The 24,026-nt window shown below is 39.9% G+C and overlaps 1 protein-coding gene across 1 annotated transcript; it reads left to right on the top strand.

The window, feature by feature from the left end:
- Positions 1-9,499: 9,499 nt before the first annotated feature.
- LOC117659056 (leukocyte elastase inhibitor-like) lies at positions 9,500-22,204 on the top strand. The gene is made up of 8 exons (XM_034407175.3): positions 9,500-9,603; positions 13,159-13,338; positions 15,364-15,477; positions 16,531-16,665; positions 16,797-16,914; positions 17,490-17,632; positions 18,755-18,922; positions 21,424-22,204. Exons 2-8 carry the CDS (start codon positions 13,171-13,173, stop codon positions 21,826-21,828), a joined length of 1,251 nt encoding a protein of 416 aa, XP_034263066.3. The 5' UTR covers positions 9,500-9,603; positions 13,159-13,170; the 3' UTR covers positions 21,829-22,204.
- The last annotated feature ends 1,822 nt before the right edge of the window (positions 22,205-24,026 follow it).

Genomic DNA, 24,026 nt, shown 5'->3' on the forward strand with positions numbered 1-24,026 from the left:
GCTTTGATCTGGGTCCACCTCGTATGCAATCGGAATTACAATAGCATTAGCACTTAGATTTATATACTGCTTCACAATGCTTTACAGCTCTCTCTAAGCGATTTACAGAGTCAGCCTATTGCCCCAACAATTTGGGTCCTCATTTTACCACCTCAGAAGGATAGAAGACTGAGTCAACCTTGAGCCTGGTGAGATTTGAACTGCCAAATTACAGTCAGTCAGCTGTCAGCAGAAGTAGTCCACAGTACTGTACTCTAACCACTATGCCACTGCAGCTACAAATACGTTAATAAACTTTTTCTACTTTTTGGTACCAGATTGCCTTCGTTGCTTTATTGCTCCATATCTGTTTCTAACACCAAGATTCAGTGCAGACATTCATGTGACAAGATACCAAGGAGAAACATTTTCTAGCAATAACATAGATGGGATTGTATATAGAATAATATTTAATAATAATTAATAATTTAATAACACTTAAAACAACTATTTTTAAGGAACACAAGTACTTGAGGACACCTACTTGTCCTATTTGATCAGCAGTATTCCCTCCGCTACCAATAAAGAGCATGGCTATTCCTGCCACAACTCTGATTGGAGATGAAATCATATTTCTCCCAAACCTCTCCTCCATTTGCTCTTTGAAAAAGTCTAGAGCAAATCTGTTATTAGCCTCAACAAGGACATTCATGGTGGAGCTATCGGAATAATACCTAGAATTCTAAAGAAATGAGATCAATAGTTTGTACTGACATTGATTTTTTCCCTTTGTACAAGAGAGAATAATGGAACATTACTCTTCCAGCTAATCTATAACTGCTGCATGAACAAACTACACGGATGGTACATTTTTATGGCTTAACCCTTCCCTTTTCTTTGTCTACATTCACATTAATGTGAATGTGGACCAAATAAATATATCTGAAGCTTAGGCATCTACCTCTTCTAATATATTTGAAAATTAGAACTTCTAAGCATTCATGGCACTTTTTAAGGAATCATAATGTTTTGTCATTACATTTGAACTAGCAAAAGTCATAATTAGCTTGAAATCTAGTTTGTTTAAAAACACCATCAGATCAAAACTACAGTTTTGCTTCCCATGTTCCTATAAATCAGAACTGATGCTAAACCATGTCTTCATTCATTCATCAATGAACTGGGTGAGCTGAAAACCGAATCACCTGCTTTCAAGCTGCTTATGGATGCAAGTTACGGGAGAACCAAAGTGAAGAATGGGAGGGGTATCTTCAGACTTGCAAGATTGTTGTCGGCCTTAGGCATGCATACAATTGTGTCAGAACCACCAAGGTGCTTCCGGATTTAAAAAATTAACCAGTGACATCACCATTGCCCAAGGGCACCCGATTGGGACTGTGGAGTATAATATAATAAATTGTAATTTTAAATTTAATACTATATTTTATATTTTATATAAGGTTTATCCTTTGTTCAAATTACCTGGAGTTAGTATTTTAACATATAGCCACACTACTACATATCCAAGTACAGCCATGTTTAAATTTGTTTTTCAATTGTATTATAGGTTTATACGGCAAACCTATGGCACATATGCTGGAAGTGGCATGCAGAGCCATCTCTGTGGGCATGCAGGGCCATCACCCATTGCTCTTCCGGATTCTGGCATGCCAGCCAGCTGGTCTTCACGCACATGGGAGCACCGAAACCCGGAAGAGCAGCTGGTTGCTCTTCTGGTTTCCATCATGTGGGTGCCCCAGAAGAGCAGCAGCAGCAGTGGCAGCCACAGGGCGAGGGGCAGGAGCGACCAGCCAGCCCCCGCAGCTGCTCCCCTGCCAGCGAGTCAGGCCCTCGGTGGTGTCTCCATGCGTGAGGAGCTATGTTCCACCCCGGCCCTCCTGGGGCAACTCTTCTCCCTGACAGCAGCTCCTCCAGCATCCTGCTGGAAGTGGCAGTGTGAAAACTGCTGCTGCCTCCTCACCCACCACCGAGAAGAAGCCAGCGCAGCCTCCCCCTCCCACCACTTCTGCCAAGGGAGCACGAATACTTCCTGGCCAGTGTGCCTCTTACCACGGCGCCATACAGACATTCCTCTCACACGGACTCAGCTCCTGCACAGCCCCACCTCCGCAGAAGAGCAGCAGCAGCAGTGGTAGCCACAGGGCGACGGGCAAGAGCAAACAGCCAGTGGCTAGGGGTGAGGATGTGGCAGAGATTCTCATGCTGTCGCTTCTGGCTGGGATGCTAGAGGAGGAGGAACTGCCATCAGGGAGGTGGGCTGGCCCAGGAGGGCCAGAGAAGAGCGCAGCTCCTCATGCATGGAGACTCCACCGAGGGCCCGACTCACCGGTGGGGGAGTGGCTTGGGGGGCCTGCCAGTCACTCCTACCCCTCGCCCTGTGGGTGCCAGAAACTGGAAGACCAGGTGGCAAGCGTGCATGTGCACACTGGAAACTGGAAGATCATCTTCCCAGCACCAGGTGGCTGCTCTTCCAGTTTCTGGTGCTCCCACGCATGTGAAGACCAGCTGGCCAACATGCTGGAACCTGAAGAGTAACGGGCAATGGCTCTGCATGTCTGGAGAGATGGCTCTGTGTGCCATTTCTGGCACTTGTGCCATAGGTTCACCATCATGGGTATAGATGGAGCACTGCAGTACTGTTTCTTTAAGAAGGTTGAAGCCATATTTGATTAACTCTGATTTTAAAAACTTGCTCCTGTTTTTGTCTTGTGTTTCTATTCTCCTAAATTAGAGGTGTCAAACTCAATTTCATTGAGGGCCGCATCAGGGTTGTGTTTGACCTCGAGAGGGGGGAGTGGGTGTGGCCAGGGTGGGCATGGCCAGCTCAACAACATTCATGTCAGGGGCTCCTGTGTTAGCCCGAGTGCTCTCCCAGAGTAAATGGGCCCCTGAGCTCTGTTTTTGGCTGTGACAGCCTCCTGCAATCCTCTGTCAGCAAAAATGGACCTGGGGGGGGGCACATGCAGCCCTCCCGAGCTCCATTTTTGCTGGTAGAGGCACCACAGGCCAGTCCTTTGCTGTTTTCAGGGCAGCCCAGTGGGCCAGATTTAAGCATTCAGCAAGCCGAATCCGGTCCCCGGGCCTTGAGTTTGACCCTTGCCCTAGATTAAAGGGAAAGGAAGGAAGAATAGCCTTAAATAAAGTGTGATCTAGTCATTCATGGAAAACCCTTGTTCAGCTGTGTCTCTTCCTTCAAGAAAGATACAAAGCCAATTGATACAAGGTTAAGCAGAAACCTTATTTTCTCCTGCAGAAGCATAAGATTTCTGTCTTCCTGATCTTACTCGCTTTGCCTTCATTGGCTGCTTCCTCTACAACCACAGCCGCCATTAGTATGGGGACTATGGTACAATGGGAATGATGCTAATCTTGGTTTTCTTTAGAGAAGATTCGGGATGGGTATCCAGTGGACTGGCAAAGCTGAAATAGAAAGAAAAGCTGCCTTCGTGAAGTCTAATCAGAAGGCACAGATAGGTAGGGAAGTTGGTTATGGATAATGGGCATCTGTTTTACGAAGTGGGATGATCGGTTAAAGAACCCAATATAACATGTTGCGGCTTGTTGCAGCTTGGTGGTTGTTCTACCACCGAAAACATCCATGCTTCTTTTGAAAAGGAAAAGTGTCTTATTAACGTAGGTTAAATGTGACTTAACTTAGAGACTGGGTAACAGAATAACAGAATTAGAAGGGACCTTGGAATTCTTCTAGTCCAACCTCTGCTCAGGCAGGAAATCCTATACCCGTGTTGGCGAACCTATGGCACGCGTGCCGGAAGTGGCAAGCAGAGCCATTTTCCTGGGCATGCAAGTTGTCTCCAAGCTCACCTGAAACTGCACATGCGTGCATGCCCCAACTGGTGTTCAGGCCTCTGGTGTGCATCCAGCTGGTCTTTGGAGCTCTCGTGTGCATGCGCACATATTTGCGCATGCGTGCGAGATTGTGCCTGCATACGTAGACAGTGTTTGTGCATGTGCATTGAGCACACGAAAGCTGTGTGCATGCGCATATGGTGCAGTTGCACATGCAGCACGTGGGGAGAAGCCGTGCGTTACCACGGATGGCACGTGAGCACATGCAGGGCGCAAAGTGCATTCCTGTTCGGCACTCGATAAGTAAAAGGTTCGCCACCACTGACCTATACCATTTCAGGCAAATGGTCTGTCAGCCTCCGCTCTTTCATTGCTTACTTGCTTGGCTGCCATGAAACGGGGGGAGGGGGGAGCTATTGGAATTCTTGGGAGGGGGGAAATGAGCTGGAGGAGAAGGAAGAGAGAAAACTTTGCTGCAGCGTTTTCTTTGAAGTTGATACCGTCTCAAGGCCAACAGTCGTCGCATATCAGGAGGATGACACTACCAGACGTTTGCATCCATATGACCCCTGGAGAAATTGTGGATTGGATGATTTACGTTGGACAGTTGCGGGGGGGGGGGAATGCTTTCTATATGTGATTTTCGCGCCTTTGCTTCAGACCTTGCTTTTCTTTGGTTGCATTCAGTTCTCACTCAGTAAAAGTACCTTTCTCTATGAAAATGAAGTCGGGGTTTTTCTCTCTTGAGTGTTGAAAGGAGGCATGCCTGACATGGTCATGTAATCTCTTCTTAAAAACTTCCAGTGTTGAAGCACCCACAACTTCTGGAAGCAACTCTTTCCACTGATTAATTGTTCTAACTGTCAGGAAATTTCTCCTTAGCTCTAGGTTGGATCTCTCTTTGATTAATTTCCATCCACTGATTCTTGTCCTGCCTTCAGGTGCTCTGTGGAATAGGTTAACCCCCTCTTCTTTGTGGCAGCCCCTTAGATACTGGAAGGCTGCTATTCAAGTCACCCCTAGTCTTTGTTTTCATCAGACTAGATATACCCAGTTGCAGCAACCGTTCTTTATATGTTTTATCCTCCAGTCCCCTAATCATCTTTGTTGCTCTTCTCTCTACTCTTTCTAGAGTCTCAACATTTTTTTACATTGGGTTGGAGAGATATTTTACATACATCTATCCAACTGAAATTTTAATCAGAGCAAAAGGACCTACTATATATCATGTAAGTTTCCCATGTCAGATTCAGCCCCTTATAACCGATAAGAATAATAAATTTATTTTTGGTTCTTAAAGAGTATTACATGGTTATACTTATGATTAATATATAGGGACCTAATTTGGACTCTTCTAGTGTATTGCATAAGTACTTTCACTATTTAGCAGCGCTATCATATCCTACATTATTATGGAAGTGAGCCTTCAAGATATTTCGGTCTTTAAACTAGACAGAAATTACCTAATAATAATTAGCAGAGAGCTACAATTCAAACATTGATGGTAGGGTTAAATTTGATTTACCATTGGTGATTCCCAAATCTTAAACAATGGGGATACAGGTTTTATTCAACACTCCACCAAAACACTTTTCAATTATAATTTTTTTTATCTTTTCCCCTTTTAATATTGAGACTATATGCATATGGGATCATAGTTCAATTATATAAAAGTACAATTTCAACAATATCCTTAACCACTTGCCATTATTATTTCATTACTGATTTGTTGAATAATGTCAATTTTCTAAAACAGGTTGATTCAGAAACATTACAAGATTTTGAATTAAATGCATGCCCAGCTAGTTCAATTATATGCTATGCATATACATTTAAAAAAAAAATCGTTGAGAACAATCTAAAAAATAAACTGAAAACATTTTGTGTCCCACCGTCACTTTATACAGAGATACACAGTAAACTAAATTTAAGTTAAATCGTATCTTCTAAAGATAAGACTTTGCTTAAATATGTTGCTGCCAAATTGATTCCCAGCAATGATTTTTATAAGAAGAGTTAGTAGATCCATTTACTATTTATGAAATAAAAATTGTGATACTTTCTTTTGAATGGTAAAGCACCAAGATCAATTTTATGTGGAATGGTAGATGTTTTCTGATACATTTTTCTTCAGTGTTATGGCTTATAAAATGTTTCGGAAGAAGATATTTTATTATTAACGTTCAGTAAAGCTATATTTTGTACCAAAACTAGGTAAAGTTCATAGCTTGTGTTTCAATTATTATCCTATCACTTTTTTAAAAAAATTGACAACTCTTTTAGTGAACAAATTAACAATTCTTTCAGCTGAAAACAATTGCAAGAAGTAACATCAAAAGACATGGTTTTTGGTGGCAACATGGCTCCTGAGAAATAGCTTCCTGCTGAAATCAAACCAGCTTCCCATGGGCTCTGTTGAAATATACTTTTTAAGTTTTGCAAAGCTTCTAATGTTGTCGTACAGGAACTCTTATTCATTTCTCCAAGTGATAGGCATCTAACAGCAGCAATAAAAATCCAGGTCCCTGCAGATTGATTGAATGGATCAGCCACATAGTGAGTGAGTTCGAAGAGATAAAACGTAAGTTTTTGCCAAGAGGTTTCTGAATCAGCTCCTATAAAACTCTGTTTATTACACTATTATTTAAAAAAAACCCTGAATATAAGTAGTCTTTGACTTATGACCACAACTGAGACCAAAATTTCTGTTGCTAAGTGAGACAATTGTTAAATGAGTTTTGCCCCATTCCCAAAAACCCTTTCTTGTCACAGTTGTTAAGTGAATCACTGAAGCTGTTAAGTTAGTACACTGTAGTTTGATTAATCTGGCTTCTCCATTGACTTTGCTTGTTAGAAGGTTGCAAAAGGTGATCACGTGACTCAGAAACACTGCAACTGTTATAAATACGAATCAGTTGAATCAATAAATCAACAAAGTGTGGATTTTGTTCACATGTCCATGCGGTCTTATGCAGAGGTGAAATGTAAAATTTGTTACTACCGATTCTGTGGGCGTGGCTTGGTGGTGGTGGGATAATGTGACTGGGTGGGCGTGGCTAACTTTTTTTTTTTTTTTTTTACTTTTCAAAGCATTTTTTCGAATGCTTTGAAAAGCCTCTGCCGATCAGACAACTCAGCTGGGATCGTCAGAGACTTTTCAAAGCATTTTTTTTACCACCTCTTCGGCCGAAGAGGTTGCACAAAAAAATGCTTTGAAAAGCCTCTCTGCCGATCAGGCAACTCAGCTGGGATCGTCAGAGAGGCTTTTTAAAAAATGCCTCTCTGGTGATCAGGCAACTCAGCTGGGATCGTCAGAGACTTTTCAAAGCATTTTTTTTACCACCTCTTCGGCTAAGAGGTTGCAGAAAAAAATGCTTTGAAAAGCCTCTGAGGATCCCAGCTGAGCCGCGCGATCATCAGAGGCTTTTTGTTTTTACTTTTAAAAGCATTTTTTGTCGGAAGAGGTTGTAGAAAAAATACTTTTAAAAGTACCAAAAAAAAAAAAAAAAGCCTCTGATGATCGTGCGGCTCAGCTGGGCATGGTGAGGGGGGGTGGCGCAGGGATTTTTGCTACCAGTTCTCCAAACCACCCACCACCATTGCTACCAGATCGGGTGATCCGGTCCAAACCGGGAGCATTTCACTCCTAGTCTTATGCCATAAGTGTGAAAAATGGTCACATCACTTTTTTCAGTTGTAAGCTTTATCACAGGAAGAACTTTCCAGTGTCTGTATGAATTGAAGGTTCCCTTGAAAAGTAGAAATTCACTGTTTGGACTAAGCCAGGAGTCTACAAACTTGGCAACTTTAAGATGTGTGGACTTCAACGCTCAGAATTCCTTGAATTCTGGGAATTGAAGTCCACACATCTTAAAGTTGACAAATTTGGAGATTCCTGGGCTAAGCTATTCAAAGTGAAAGTCCGCTGCATGAGACAAAGAGATGAAAAAGGGTGCGGCTCAGCAGATCCAAACAAGCAGGTATGAAATGTATACTGTGGAATGTGGGTTTCCTAGTGACAAGAGAATACATATTGTCTTTGTGAAAATTTGGCTCATGTCACAATATAGAAAATCATAATAGAAACAAGTTTAATAGAAATAATATTTAAGGATTTTACGCAAAGCTTCAACACTAAAGTGCACACACATCAAATTAAGCATAGATGTTTCTACTGCAATAAAATAATGGTGTGGTCTTAGGTTTGCCAAAGAACAAGCATAGTGAAGTTGTCACCAAGAGTTTATCACAATGGGGAAATAATAGCCTTCCTTATAAAGCAAAGGGAAATACTGCTATTCTGACCTTGAGCATCCATAATTTTTTTTGAATGTTCAAACACATTTTAAAGTATTTTCTAGTGCTTTTAGGGCATGTCTCATTATTATTATTATTATTATTATTATTATTATTATTATTATTATTATTATTATCACTATTAGTATTATATACAGGAGTTTCATATTTGAGAAAAACAACTGATGGATATTTTATGAACTACCACCAGAGTTCCTGGAAGTAAAAAAAGATTTTTCATGCTGGTTACTTTTGATCTTCTGCCTGGATAACAGTAGATCAGAAAAGATGACAAACTCTTATGCTCTAATAGCTTTGAGATTAACTTTTGAGCATGGACAAATCAGAGCAAATAGCATTTTGCTATTGTTTAGGGGACATTTGGATTTTGCAGTTCAGATACAAAGGGTTTGAAATTATTTCTTTCTTTCTTTAGTTGTTCTACACTGCTTTTACAACACTCACTTTGGTTAAACGTCTGACCGATACAAGCAAAAATGAAAACAACAAAATCTTCATATATAGGAGTATGTTCTTTTCTCAACTTACCTGCAAGCGTTCTGTGAGAAATTCCTTTAGTTGATGGATGAAGCTATATAGGTAAAGGTAAGGGTTCCCCCGCACATGTGTGGTAACCGTTTCTGGCTCTAGGGGCGGTGCTCATCTCCATTTCTAAGCTGAAGAGCCAGTGCTGTCCGAAGATGTCTTCGTGGTCATGTGGCTGGCATGACTAAACGCCAAAGGCACATAGAGCAATGTTACCTTCCCACCAAAGTGGTCCCTATTTTTCTACTTGCATTTTTTTACTTTCAAACTGCTAGGTTGGCAGAAGCTGGGACAAGTAACGGGAGCTCACTCCATTATGCACCTCTAGGGATTCGAACCACTGAACTGCCGACCTTCTGATTAACAAGCTCAGCATCAGTGGGGGTTGCTACCGGTTTGCCCTGGATCGGGCGAACCGATAGCGGCGGTGGCGGGAGGCTCCGCCCACCCACCCGGATGTCTCTGCGCATGCAAAGAAGCATCATGCGCAAATGTGAGCACACAAGTGCCCACAAACGAACTGGTAGCGGCCGAAATTGAAACCCACTACTACTCAGCATCTTAGCCCCTGAGCCATAGTGTCCCTTGAAGCTATCTATCTGTACATAAATACAGGTTTAATATTTGAGGATTGACTCTCCCATACCCTTTTCTCCTTTTCACAGCAAGATATTCATGCCTGTGCTGTTAGTGATTCATTCTGCAACTATTCAATTGCAGTCATCTATTTCTATTGTTATTATCTCATTCTTGCATTCTTGTTTAAGTCCTATTTTTGGAACATTCCAGATATTCCATAGGGACAGGTCATTGGCAAAAATACATTACATCAGATAAATGTTGAGAAACTAGTTTCTATGGGAGTGGTAAAAAGTCCTATATAATCAGTTTGATTTTCCCATGAGTTTATAGTGAAGAGACTGCCTGCTCTATTTGTTGATTTTTAAAAAGGTATGTAAAATTTCAGATTGTTAATTTCACTTTTGTTGTTCTAGTTATGCCAATATACTAAGGGTATTTTATTTTACATTATGGTGATGATGACAACAAAAGATATGCTTTATAGATGCTTATACCTACATTGATAACTATGATTCCAAATTAATCCTGTGTATGTTTATTTAGAAATCTAAACTGGGTCAAATAGACTCATTTCCAAGGAACTATATATCCGGCTGCCATGAAAATAACATCACAAATTGTGGTGTTGTAACTGGGGTTTAATATAGCTTTTATTGTTATTATTTATTAATAATAATCTCCCTGATAGGGTGATTCTGGATGGCTTACCGATCATAAAAAGATAAATAAAATAGCAGATAAAAATTTAAAACTATGCAAATCAAAACTTTAAAAATTAAAAAAAAAAAAACAGGAACCAAGAGATGGACAGTATAATGATGATGTTTTCTTACCCCATCAACCATCTTCAGCAGTGAATGCCCTCCCTTCAGGGTTTCAATGCAGCCAGCAAAATCAGTTTTTAATTTCCTTCCGGAAGGCCGGAAGTGTGGGAGCGGTTCTTACCTCTAGTGATAGAATGTTTCACAGGTTCGGGGCCACAGCGGAAAAGGCTCTTCTCCTTGACTCTGCCCACTGGAATTCCTTAGCAAATGGGGTCCATAGCAGGCCTCTTTTGTTGATACGAATGGGCCGAGCTTGAACTATTCTGGTGAGATCTCTTTAGCAGTTAGCCTATGAAAGTCTGTGTATCAGCCAACTTAAAGGTAGTTTGTGAAAGGTTGGGAAGAGTATATAACAGGCATGTACCATATTTTTCAGAGTATAAGACGCACCTTAGTTTTTGGGGAGGAAAATAAGAAAAAAGCTGATTGGCAGGTGGATCGGCCTCCAGGAATACCCCCAATCAGCTGTTCCCAGAGGTGAATTTTACCAACAGGTTCCTTGGTTGTGAGTTCTGTGCCTTGCTTTTTTTTTTCTGCCTCTGAAACCTCTGAAACTCCGTTTCAGAAAAAAACTTTCCTTTCTTCTGAAAGTCTCCGAAACAGAGCTTCAGAAAAAAAGTCTCTGAAGCTCTGTTTGGGGGCTTCTTTTCTGAAGCTTCGTTTCTGATGCTTTTTTAAGCCTCTGAAACCTCAGTTTGAGAAACTGGGTGGGGCTATATTCAGAGTATAAGACCCACCCAGATTTTCACCCTCTTTTTTGGGGGAAAAAGGTGCATTTTATACTCCGAAAAATATGGTAGGTGGCATTGCAGGGTAGAACTAAACTATGAATTAGTGAAACTAATTAGTAAAGACTATGGAGCAGATGAAAGGCAAGACTTGACTTGACAGCTTCTTGAGCATAGAGAGGTAAATCATAGCAGAAGGAATCAGCCAAAAGACAAAGCATGTCAATCCAGAAGCGCAATTCTCAGGTGTCAATGTCACAAAGAATGATTCATCTGAAACCTAGGGGCAAGTTTCTATTGATTCAGTAAATAGTTGACAGTTTGAGAGATGTTATCATAATTATAATCAATAGGCTGAAAGGGAGAAATGTTTTAAATATTATTTTTTATTAAATTTGTATATCACTAATATCACTGTTTGGGGTGACTTCAGAGGCTATTATGTTAAGCTTGCTGGAAATTTACAATAAACAATTATTCTCTTATCCATTAAGAGCTAACATGCAGGAGAAAACTCTATGGTCACCTCCCAGTATATATATACTGGGAGGTGATATATAGGGGAACAACAATAATGGCCAGACAGTGTTACCATTAACTTTTGCTAGCATATAAAGAACAGAAACAGGTTTTTGGAAATAGGCCTTAAACCCGTGTTGGGTCTATGGCACATGTGCCGGAGGTGGCACACAGAGCCATTTTTCTGGACACGCAAGCCGTCGCCAAGCTCACCTGCAACTGTGCATGCATGCGCGCCCCAGATGGTATTCAGGCCTCTGGTGCGCATGTGTTCAATTCAGGGGACCCAGCTGGTCTTCGGAGCTCTCCTGCACATGTGCGCATGTTTGCACATGCACACGAGATTGTGCACGCATGCATAGACAGCGTTTGGATAGAGAGTTGGAAAAGGATCTTGATGGAAATTTGCAACTGTTTTGCCAAGCTAGGGCAGTGATCAGGTGGCCAGGCAATTGGTTCTTTTGGATCCAGAGACAATGAGCTCCAGTAAATAAAGAGATTTTGCACTTTATTATTAGCTAAAGCAAGTAGAATGAAAAGCATATATATACTAAGATGATACCTAAATTTTTTATAAGCTGCCAGGAACACCGTAATAATGACAGCAAGCATACCCCAAGGGAGACCAATTTCCACATATCTAGTGTATCCAATTTCCACAATCTCCACATCTCTGTGAAGAAGTTCCCAACAAACAACAACCCCAAAGTTTTATCAAAACCTGGCACCATGACATCATGGCCTTCGTATGGTATGGAGACTGCATGACTTGACCATGGTGGGAATGGAAAATCTTGAGATTTTCACACAAGAAAAGTTTTGAAGCTTCGTGAAGATTCCCATCCCCACCCCTCTCACTTATTCATGAAACAAGAGTAAAAAAAAACCCAAGCAGATTAGCTCAAAATGAGCTCTAGACTTCTAGAAGAAGAATTCAAAATACATTGCTAAACTCCTTGAAATAACAATGTTATTTCACCAGCCTTCTTGTGGAATTACTTAGCCTGGTCTATCTAGTGAGGCTGACATTTCAGAACTGGTAAACAATATGGCATCCAAGGACAACGATGAGACATAATGATAAATGATTGCCCCCCCCCCCAACTACCATTTGTTAGGGCCTGCTTTAAAAATTTGAAATTTGCTCAGGTTTTTTTTCCAAATTATTTTTATTTAGGACTATAAATGGAAAGAATAAAAATTACTTTTTGTTCTTTCTTTTTCCTTTCTATGGTCTTTTCTCTGTTCCTTTTCTCTGCTTGTCTTGCTTCTAGTGTTTAATTAGGCTTATCTATCTATCCATCCACCACTAGGATCTTATCTTTCCACAACCATTGAGCTTCTCCAAAGCTCATTCAGCCTGGACGGTTCTTTTTCCTTTTGATTTTACCAACCTGCAGTTTGCAAATAATTCCAGCAGCTAATTAAAACCAGTTGGAAGACAGGAGGGATTGTTGCCCAAACCAACAACCGAGAATACACACATTTCCTATCCTTACTGGTGCAGAATTTGGAGAAAGGGTGGGGGGGGAAACCCTTGCTTCCCAAGACTGCAGAAGGTTTGGGCTGCCTGCCAAGTGCCATTTAAATACTGCCTAGTTGTCACCCTTTTGCACGTCAGAGGCTTCTCCGGGAATTAACATAAAGAATAATTCTTTAGTGGCAGTGTTTAATCAATGCCCCCAAACCGTGCAGCTGTAGAGATAAATTTGTGGCCCAAATAGATATTTTCCGGAAATTTTGTTTTCATGCCTATTTATCAGAAGTTTCCAGTGTTTCCTCATAGGGCTTGAGTGGTCTCCAGAGAACTTATATATAGACCTAAATGCATTTTTCTTGTTTATATATATTAGGTTGAAATAGCGATGGAAACACTAAGTGCAGCAAACACTAGTTTTGCTGTTGATTTTTTCAAACATTTATGCAAGACTCAAACAGACACAAATGTACTGTTTTCACCATGGAGCATTTCATCAGTTATGGCCGCTCTCTACCTTGGGGCTAAAGGCCACACTGCACAGCAGATAGCAAAGGTAAGTTTTGACTTAATTATAACTGAAACGTTTGAAACGAAGACTGGTTTTGCTGTGTATTCTGTTCTCTCCCAAAGCGATGCTCTGCAGATTGTGTTTGGATGCCAATAACCATCATTTCCAGTCAGCATATTGATTGGTAAGTCTAGGTTTATGGACCCAATACATCCAGAAACCACCAGACTGGGGAAGACAAATGTATGGAGGATTCTTATTATTCATTGTATTTGCATTCTATAAAGTGGCCTGCAAACACTAAGGACTAAGAAGGGCTACGTTTTTGAGTGAGAATATGGTTTTCCAGCCAAGATGAAGCAAATCTGACTGATCACAAGATGTTCTAAGACTAAGTGGAGTTTCCATGCAAGAAAGTTTAACATACCCTTAACTGGTGTTCTGTATTTGTAGACCTGGAATTGCCATCTCAAAATAGTGAATGCCACTTCAGGAGCAGTAACCAACACTGCTTCATCTTTGAATGAGTGAATCAAGTCATATCAAATCAAATTAATATAGATTTTATCTGTTATTTATTATTTTATTCTAGAATTTTAAACTGGATATTCCTTGAGTGTTTTTATTTGTTCTGGTCTCTGGTCTTTGACTCTAATAATAAATTTGATTTAATTTGATTTGAATGAATGACTTGTGCTCTCATTGTTGAGGGAATTATTACGTGCCTCGCCTCCTGATTTCTGAGGTTTCATTGTAGCAACACATCTGTAGCATAATTAGATAAAGAAGCCTGAATTTAAAACACTTTGGATAATGAATGTGTGAATAATGCCATAGAATGTCTTCAGAGGTATGGTTTCTTCACTACCATCAAAAGGTGCGAGGCAGCTAATTCTATCTTATTTTTTTAAAGAAAATTTTGTGACAAGAAAAAAGGAAAGTGGAAAAATATCAGAATGGGTCCACAAATTGAAACCATTGTTTGGATTTACCTTAAAATTCAATGAATATGGTTGATTAGCAGAATAATAAAATATCAAATTCTGTGAAGTTTTCAAACCAGTTTGCAATATAATCCTGGAATCTCTTAGCAATATCAAGAACTTTAGGTTTGACCAAAACGATTAATCAATTTCCAACAATGGACTGCAAATCTCATAAATGTAAATATGTAACAATAAAATATAATAATAATATTGTATAAATATGATAAGCAGATTAAGCAAATTTGACCAATTAAAAAATTACTCAAGTTTGATCACACAAATTTATAAATGTGGGGCTATGGATTCATCATCAAAATAGGATGAGCCGCCTCCCCTGTATTTCTACAGTGTGATCACTAGTAAACACTTGCTTGAAACAGGAAAAAATTATAATGCTTGGGGCAACTGAAGGATCATCTCACTGGATTGAGGGTTCAATATCTCCATCTGGAGGAGGGAGGGAGGGAGGGAGAAGGGAGGGGGAAGGGAGGGGGGGAGGGAGGGAGGAAGAAAGGAAGAAAGGAAGGAAGGAAGGAAGGAAGGAAGGAAGAGTTCAGATGAGGTGGATAGCTCTCATCCAGGTCTTTAGAAGTCTATTCATTTGTGCCAATTTAATCCAAGACTAAATTTTTCTGCCCAGTATGTTTTGCAAAACTGAGTTCTACTGGATTGATGAAACTTTAACAGCAGCTTCCAACCTTTTGAGCAGCAGGGACTGGTTCCGTGGAGAGAGGTTTTTCTGCAGACAGGAGGAGGGGGCATGATTTTATGTGCTGCCTGCATCCCGCAGATGGGGCTTCGCTTGTTTGCGTAGCCCTATTTCTGGCTGTGGCCAGGCTGTGGCCAGGTGCTGGTCCATGGACTGGGGGTTGGGGACTCCGATCTACAGCAATAATCACTGAAGTCTTTTGGACTCCAACCTTGCAGGGTTGGAGCAAGGATAACAGAAGACACATACAAATGAAAGAATATGACCTAATATGATCATTGTTTTAAACTGATCTACAAGTAATGGATGTGAGAATGTGTAATTTTATACCATTAATATAATGGTATTATGTGTTTATAATGTCTTTCATTGTAGGTGTTTCATTTTAATAAAGTTGGGGGAACTGAGACTGCCTATCCTCTGAGGCACCCACGAGTATATTCCAAAATGGAAGAGCTTTTGAAAAATCCATGCATCTCACTTACAAAGGTGATTTCTTAAAAATAATTCCCAATTGAATTTGGGGTTGAATGAGTGTTTATTCGAAGCTTGTCTAAAAATACCTCACAACCTATTCCAATTTGACTCATTTTCATTAAATGCTCACTTTATAATAATTGAAAAGCATGAGGTATTGTTTCTATCATTTTCACTGACTTCTTAAAATTAAACCCATTCGATTAAAAAAACCTGAAAACAAAAATGCAGAAGCACAGCTATACCTAGAAAGAATATAGTCTATTGCAGTGATGGCAAACCTTTTTGGCACTGAATGCTGAAAAGGGAGTGTGCACACGTGTGCTTTGTGCGTGCACGCATGATGTGCTCGTTGAGGATGCACCCCGGAAGAGAAACTGCCAAGTGGGCATGCGCATGCTGAGAAATGAACTTCTGGTTTCCAGCACGCACATGCACACTTGCAAGCTTGTCTTCCAGTTACTGGTGCACATGCACATGCAACGGTCAGCTGGTAGGCACGCATGCGCACAATGGAAACCGGAAGACCAGTTCTTCCAGTTTCCAGCACTGTCACACGCGCAAAAAACAGCTGATTGTCATGCAGACATGTGCGCCAGAAACCTGGAAGAGGAACAGGCGCGGCGGCACATGCCAGACAACATGGCTCCATGTGCCACTTTGGGCACGCGTGCCATAGGTTAGCCATCACGGGTCTATTGTAATGTAACAGAAAAACCATGCTGTAGGTAGTTTTCAAATTGCTTAAATTAGAAATCATTGCTAATTGAAATTACACTATATGCAGTTACAATCTGCATATCTTTACTGCTTAACAGTTTGAATATATTGGGAAAACAGTACTGCTTTCCCAATATATTCAAAGACAAACTGTTACATTACAAGAACAATCAGTAATTGCTCCAAGTGCTCCAACTGAAAACCATACAATTAAAAGATCAAGTCACAAAGATTTAGAAATAAATTTACAGTAGCATGCAGCGGTATGTAAATACCCTACAATAGAATGTCTCCCTCCCTCCCTCCCTCTCATTAATAAATTCCTTTGTTTTTTCTTTCTTTTAGTCTTCCCCTGAAATACAAAGTAACATCCATTCAAGATTCCAAGCCTTAAATCAAGAAATCAACAAACCTACAAAAAATGTATTGCTAAGTAGTGTCAATCAACTATATGGGGATAAATCGGTGTGTTTTCAAAGAGTGAGTATCACCTTAGCTTTAGTAGTGAGAATGTATTACGCTAATAATTATGTATTGTTAAAGTTTGGGCTTTGGTTTTGCTATCTTCTATTCAACTACTATCTTCTATTCAACTACATTTTACCTATAAGGGCTTCTCAGAATCAATGAAGAAATATTATAAAGTTCAGCCACGAACAGTAAACTTTCAAGAAACTACAGAAAATGCAAGAGAGGAGATCAATGCATGGGTTGAACAGCAGACAGCAGGTAAAATCCAAATAATTGGTGAGGCATTTAAGAAGTTGGCTTCTCTTATCCTTTTTTCCTGCATTTTACAACATGTAAGCATAATCATTTGATAGATTTCTACTGAATACAATGGGTTTACAATGTGAAGAAGCAAGAAGCAAGTGTAAAGTGGAACTGATATAAGAGCTGCATTAGCTACAATTTGCTTGGGGAATTGGACAGAGGGAATATACAAAATGCTTCCTGGAAAGTAAAGATTGTGAGGAAGGATTTTGATAATACCAATCTGCTTCCATCCAGAATGTCACTCAAAGGAGCTACTAGTTTTAAGTGTAAAAGTGCCACATGAGAAAACTAAGTGAAGTTGTTTTAAAGCAGGATTTTAGTCAGCAATAAGCGCTACAACTGGAACAATGAAAGTCTGTATGTGAAGAAGTAAGGTCATAAAAATATCATGCAGATAAGCACAGCTGCACTTAAAAGATAAAATTGCATTTCTTAAGTGATTATTTTAGCTTGTATTTTCACCTTTATATTTTGTCATGTGAATAAAGATGCAGAAACATTGTTTTTCTCATTCCTTCTGTGATAAGGTAAAATCCTTAACCTTTTGAAGGAGGGCTCCATAAATCCCCTCACCCGGCTGGTCATGGTGAATGTACTGTACTTCAAAGGCAACTGGTCAAACACCTTTAAGAAAGAGGACACGACAGAACAACCTTTCAGGTTGAACAAGGTAAATCATAATGTAATTTTGTATGAAACAAAATAAAGCTTTGAAGATCACAGTAGTCACTATCTTCTCCAACTGAATGATCAGTGCACTATTGTTACCCATCATCTTAAAAGCATTAGGAGGCATTGTGTGACGTGTCAAGCAGGGGTGGGTTCTAAATTTTTTTACTACCGGTTCTGTGGGCATGGCTTATTTTGTGGGCGTGGTTTGATGGTCATGTGACAAACAATTCTTTAGGATTTAGCAGAGGTACTGGTCTACCAGGCTTTTAACTGCTTGCAGAGCCATACTGGTCTACTCATTTGTTTTTGGAGCATACTGGTCTACCACCACACTGCCTTTTATTACTGATCAGCTGTAGGGTGGCCCCTTGAAGCACCCTGGCAAGAGTTTAAACAGTTTTTTGCCGCTCTGCCACCACCAAGAACATCAGAAACCACTTTCAGGCAGCTTGGCCTCAATTGCCAATCTACCACCACCGAGCGGTTTACAAGGAGCAGATCAGTTCTAGCCAATCAGTTGGGAGGCTTCTTGGCTTCTCAATTTAAAGCTAACTTGTCTTGGTTTTTTTTTTTCCTCTTCTTTGTCAAGTGAGACCTGAGTTTTTTCTTCTAGCCAATCAGCTGGGACTTGGGAGGCAGAGGTGGTATTTACCAGTTCTCTGAACTACTCAAAATTTCCACTACCAGTTCGCAAGAACCGGGGAGAACCGGTAGCAACCCACCACTGGTGTTAAGGAGTGTAAGTCTGAAAGTAAGTGGGACCAAGATATATTTAGGCAATATTCCAAATGTTGCCAAAGAACACTATGAGCCATGGTGGAACAGTGATTAGAATGCAGTATTGGAGGCTCACTCTGCATTCCACTGCCAGGAGTTTGATCCTGATTGGCTCAGGGTTGACTCAGCCGTTCATCCTTCTGAGGTTAGTGAAATAAGGATCCAGATTGTTACGGGCATTATGTTGGCTCTGTAAACCTCTGAGAGAGTTCTGAAAACCACTATAGAGTGGTGCAATTACTATTGCTAAAAGTTTTGGCCCCATTCACTCTGAAAGCTGTAAAAATGTTGGAGGTCAGCATGCAAATCCTATCCATAACAAAATATCTCTATCTCTTTTCAGAGCACAAGTAGGCCAATAAAGATGATGTTCCAGCATGACAAATTTAATTGGAAGTATATAGATGAATTACAGACCCAGATTCTTGAACTCCAGTATATCGGTAATGACTTCAGCATGTTTATAATGCTTCCTGATGACATCAATGATGACAGCACTGGCTTGGAAATGGTAAACTGCTTACATTAAAGGGAAAATATGTTTTGAGATTTTTATCCCAGATGTTTACTGTGTTATCTTTAATGCTTCCTTTTGATCTATTCTGTATCAGAAATCACTGAATTATTTAAAATTTATAACACCGTTCAGTCAGATATTAGATTTGTATTTAAACAGAAAATGACCCTTAATCATCTGGAGGAGGAAATTATTATCACTTGGTTATCTTACATATGAGCACCAAAAGGAGAAAAGAAAAGAAAAAAATCTAATCCATTAAAAGTCCAAGATCCTTAGTAGAAAAACAAAGTATTCTGTCTTTTGAGCATTTTTGAGTACATTTCACTGAAAAACAGTATTTCTACCTATTTAAATGTAATAAATCTGTATTAATGCTACATACAGGCCATAGAGCTTTTTATAAGTGAGATTCTTATTACAGGATAACACATACATACATACATATATACATACATACATACATAAATAGCATGGATCCTGCTAACACTGGTCTGCTTCTAGCTGGATGGCAAATATGCTACTGATTTCTTTGGGGAAATCATTTGTGATTAACTTCTACCCTCCTCATTTGATTATTCGACTAATACCCCATTCATACGTACGCCACAAAACCAGGGGTGAAATCCAGCAGCTCCTGACAGGTTCTGGAGAACTGGCAACAGAAATTTTGAGCAGTCTGGAGAACCGGTAAATACCACTCTGGTTGGCCCCAGAGCAGGGGTGAAATACTCCTGGTTTGGACCGGATCGCCTGATCCGGTAGTGATGGCTGTGGGTGGTTTGGAGAACTGGTAGCAAAAATCCCTGCCCCCCCCACATGCCCAGCTGAGCCGCGCGGTCATTAGAGGCTTTTTTTTTTTTACTTTTAAAAGCATTTTTTCTACAACCTCTTCGGCTGAAAAAATGCTTTTAAAAGTAAAAAAAAAAAAAGTTGGCCACACCCACCCAGTCACATTAACCTCTCCCCACCAAGCCATGCCCACAGAACCGGTAGTAACAAATTTTACATTTCACCACTGCCCCAGAGTGAGGTGGGAATGGGGATTTTGCAATATCCTTCCCCAGGAGTGGGGAGGGAATGGGGATTTTGCAGTATCCTTCCCCTGTCATGCCCACCAATCAACACCCACAGAACCGGTAGCAAAAAAATTTGGATTTCATCACTGCGCAAAACATCTTCTAAGGGCACAAACTTCAAAAATCCCTATTAGAAATCATGAATGAATGAATTCTGTAATACAGCCAAAGGGAAATCAATAAGCACTATGCATCCAGTTAACAGAATAAAATGTAGAAGAACCAGTAATGTAAAAGTAATGAGACCTGGTGGTAAGGTATTAGCACTGTGAGAGATGGATTATGACTTTTGCTGGTTACATTATCTGCTGCCATATTCACAGTCCCACAAATGTTTTCTCTCTTCTAGGCGGTAGCAGGCATTCTGTCCCATGTAAAAGGAATGAGCTGGTGTTCACTAAAAAGACTTGGAAATTTTGCATAATACCCTAAAAATTCACAATATAGTAGGGCACACTTTATTAATAGTAATTTAAAAAATGAATTATTACCTAGTAGTGAAACTGCAGAATAACTAGATTCCTTATAATGTCTGAGCCAATGGCTTAGTCTCTCACTTTGACAGCATTTGCAAGAGACAAAAATCTGCCTCCTTTTGAATCAAAGAACTTTAGCATAGTTGCAGCCCTATATTTTAGAAATAGATTCCATCATATCTGACACGAACTTCACTGAATTGGGACAACCTAAGGACAGATTCCAGCTCACCTCCTACAAAGTAACATTTGTATGCATAATATGTCTTTGGTTTTTATCGCACATAATTTCTTCAAGAAAAAGCATAGGTTTGGATGAGAAAGTTCAGATAGTTTTATTCTTAATTTAAATAGGCTACAATTGAAATACCCTTTATTAGTACTTACGATATTCTGAAACATCTCTTGTTTAATGACAGTTTGCTCCTTCAAGTAATCTCAGAAAACTAGTAAATTAGTTAACATGCTATTCTTGAACTATATACTGAAGTTATGGCTTAAATTCAATGGTCTGTAATCTTCATTAGTCTTGTTTATTTAATTTATACTTTAGGTAAACTGGGTAGTGATAAATCAAGTTTCATTTTTTTAAGCCCCATTTTTTTTCTGCTGATAACATTTGAAAAGCTTGGATTTTACACTAAATGCTATCAGCATTTATTCTGCATTGCTTAAGGCAGGGGTATCAAACTCACGTCGTCATGGCAGTGTCACATGACGTATCGGGACTTTTTTCCCTTTTGCTAAACTGGGCATGGGTGTGGCCAGCATGTGACACATCTGGCTTGTGGGCCAGGAGTTTGACAGCTCTGGCTTAAGGGATCTGTACTTGAGCATAAACAGAAAGCTTTCGCTATTTAACATGCACCTGCGGAGTGAGGCCTTTCCAAAGTGATAACTATCTGGTTTTCTTTGTGTATCTTTCTCAAAATTATTCTAGTTGGAAAACAAATTAACTTATGAGGCCTTCTCCAAGTGGACAAGCCCAAAAGAAATGGAAGAAGTTGAAGCAAATGTTCATCTTCCTAAGATGCAATTAAATATCCACTATGAACTGAAATCATTGCTGACCAACATGGGAATAACAGATGCCTTCAACGCAGAAACGGCTAATTTCACTGGGATGTCTGCAGAAAGCAACCTGGGTGTATCCCAGATTTTTCATAAGTGCTTTGTTGACATCAATGAAGAAGGAACAGAAGCAGCAGCTTCAGCTGCTGGTACCATAGATGGCCGAAGTGACCAAGGTTCAATTTTATTTGCAGCTGATCACCCGTTCCTTTTTTTCATCCGGCACAACAAAACTAAAGCCATCCTCTTTTGGGGAAGGTTCTGCTCCCCCTGAAAGATTTCAACCCAATGTTAGCAAATAGAAAGGAAGTTACAGCAGAAGCAATGAGCAAAACCCAGGCTCTATTTTGTCAACTATGTCTAAATATGGTGGGTTCTTTTCATTTTCCGGTATCTTTAGTAACTGTAACATATGGTTTTTACTGAAATTTTAGAAAAAAGTCAAGTCATATTTACTGCTCCTGCTAAGGAAACATAAGAAATCGCAAGCAACAGTTTGTTTTTATTATGTCCTTTTGAAAACAGATTTTTAATGCGAGTTAAACAAAAGATCTAATTTGATGCAATTATTTCCTCTAATGAACTTTTTTGTAGAGATGTATGGAAATGTGATGAGAAAAATAATAAAATTAACTCTAGCATACAAAAAAGAATTATCTTTCATAGCCACTAAAGTGCAAACAAGAGCTTGCAACCTGTCAACTAAATACAGGTAGTCCTTCACTTATGACCGTTCATTTAGTGTCCATTCAAAGTTACAATGACACTAGTGACTTATGATTTTTTTTTTTCACGCTTACAATGTTGCGGCATCTCCATGGTCATTTGATTAGACGCTTGGCAACTGACTCATATTTATGATGGGTGCAGTGTCCCGGAGTCATGTGATCCCCTTTTGCAACCTTTTGACAAGCAAAGACAATGGGGAAGCCAGATTCACTTAACAACCGGGTGCCTAATTTAACAATTTGCAGTGATTTACTTAACAACCATGGCAAGAAAGGTTGCAAATGGGACATAACTCACTTAACAAAATGTTTCATTCAGCCACAGAAATTTTGGGCTCAAGTGCCATCGTAATTTAATTTAGTTTAATTTAATTTAATTAATCATATTTCTATGCCGCCCAACTCCCAAGGGACTCTGGGCAGCTTACAACAAAAATAATACAAACAATGAACATAATTTAAAAAAAAAATTATAAAAGCATTTTAAAAACATTAAAAACACATGCACACCATCCATGGCCGGATCTCGCAAGATTGAACAGCGAGATCAATGGCCCCAGGCCTGCCAGAAAAGACAGTTCTTCACCGCTTTCTGGAAGGCCAATAGGGTGGGGGTAGTCCGGACCTCAGGAGGTAATTGGTTCCAGAGAGCTGGGGCAGCCACAGAGAAGGCCCTCCCCTGTGGGCCCGCCAGCCGGCATTGTTTAGCTGATAGGACCCGGAGGAGACCAACTCTGTGGGATCTTATCGGTCGCTGGGAGCTATGTGGTAGAAGGCGGTCTCGAAGATAGCCTAGCCCTGAGCCATGTAGGGCTTTAACCAACATCTTGAATTGTGCCCGGAGACCAATAGGGAGCCAGTGCAGCTCACGGAGAATTGGTGTTATGTGGGTGCATCTAGGTGCACCCATGATAGCTCGCGCAGCTGCATTCTGGATCAACTGTAGTCTCCGAACACTCTTCAAGGGTAGTAAGTCGAGCTCTACCTGTAATTTCTGAAAAGATTGGGGTAGGGGGCACCATGCCTATCTTTCTCTCTTTAAGTTTATTGAATGCTAATTCTTGGAATATGAAGTTGCAATAGTGTCGGGTTTTCAGATTTGTCTTATGAATGATTGGGATTAATTTTGCATCATAAGCTTTAATTGTATCTCCCTGAACCTGAAGTAAGTTTGAACTCAGTTTTGAAACTTGAACTTACACATCTAAAAAGGAACTCAAAATGATTAGGAAAAGAAAAGTTTCACAACACCAAAGCATACAACAACAACAAAGCCCATTTCCCATTACCAGCAGATATTGTGTCATTGTAGAGGAAATTGTCAACAAGCATTTTTAATAAGAACAGAATGGCAAAAAGTTGTTGTGAAACTTTAGAATAGCAAGGATCTAGGGAAGAATAATATATATACATTTTTTATAGAGAGGGGGAAAAACTATTGCGAGACCACCTTGCACATGATCTTAGCATGCTGATCTTATGTCCAGCCTGAAAGTTACCTTGAAGAGTTGTTTTGCATATAAATTAATTAATTAATTACAATTTACAAATATTCATTTAGTGATGGTTGAAGTTACAACATCAGTGAAAAAAGTGACTTACATTACAACATGTCTGCAAGCGTACGACAGCTGCTTGAGACCCTATGGTCTCATGATCAAAATTCAGACACTTGGCAACTGAGATGGATTTATGGCAATTGCAGCATCCTGAGGTCTTGTGATCACCATTTGTAATCTTCCTA

This window comes from Pantherophis guttatus, chromosome 3, assembly GCF_059756535.1.
Source record: "Pantherophis guttatus breed Tessera chromosome 3, ASM5975653v1, whole genome shotgun sequence".
In the NCBI taxonomy this organism is placed as follows: Eukaryota; Metazoa; Chordata; class Lepidosauria; order Squamata; family Colubridae; genus Pantherophis; species Pantherophis guttatus.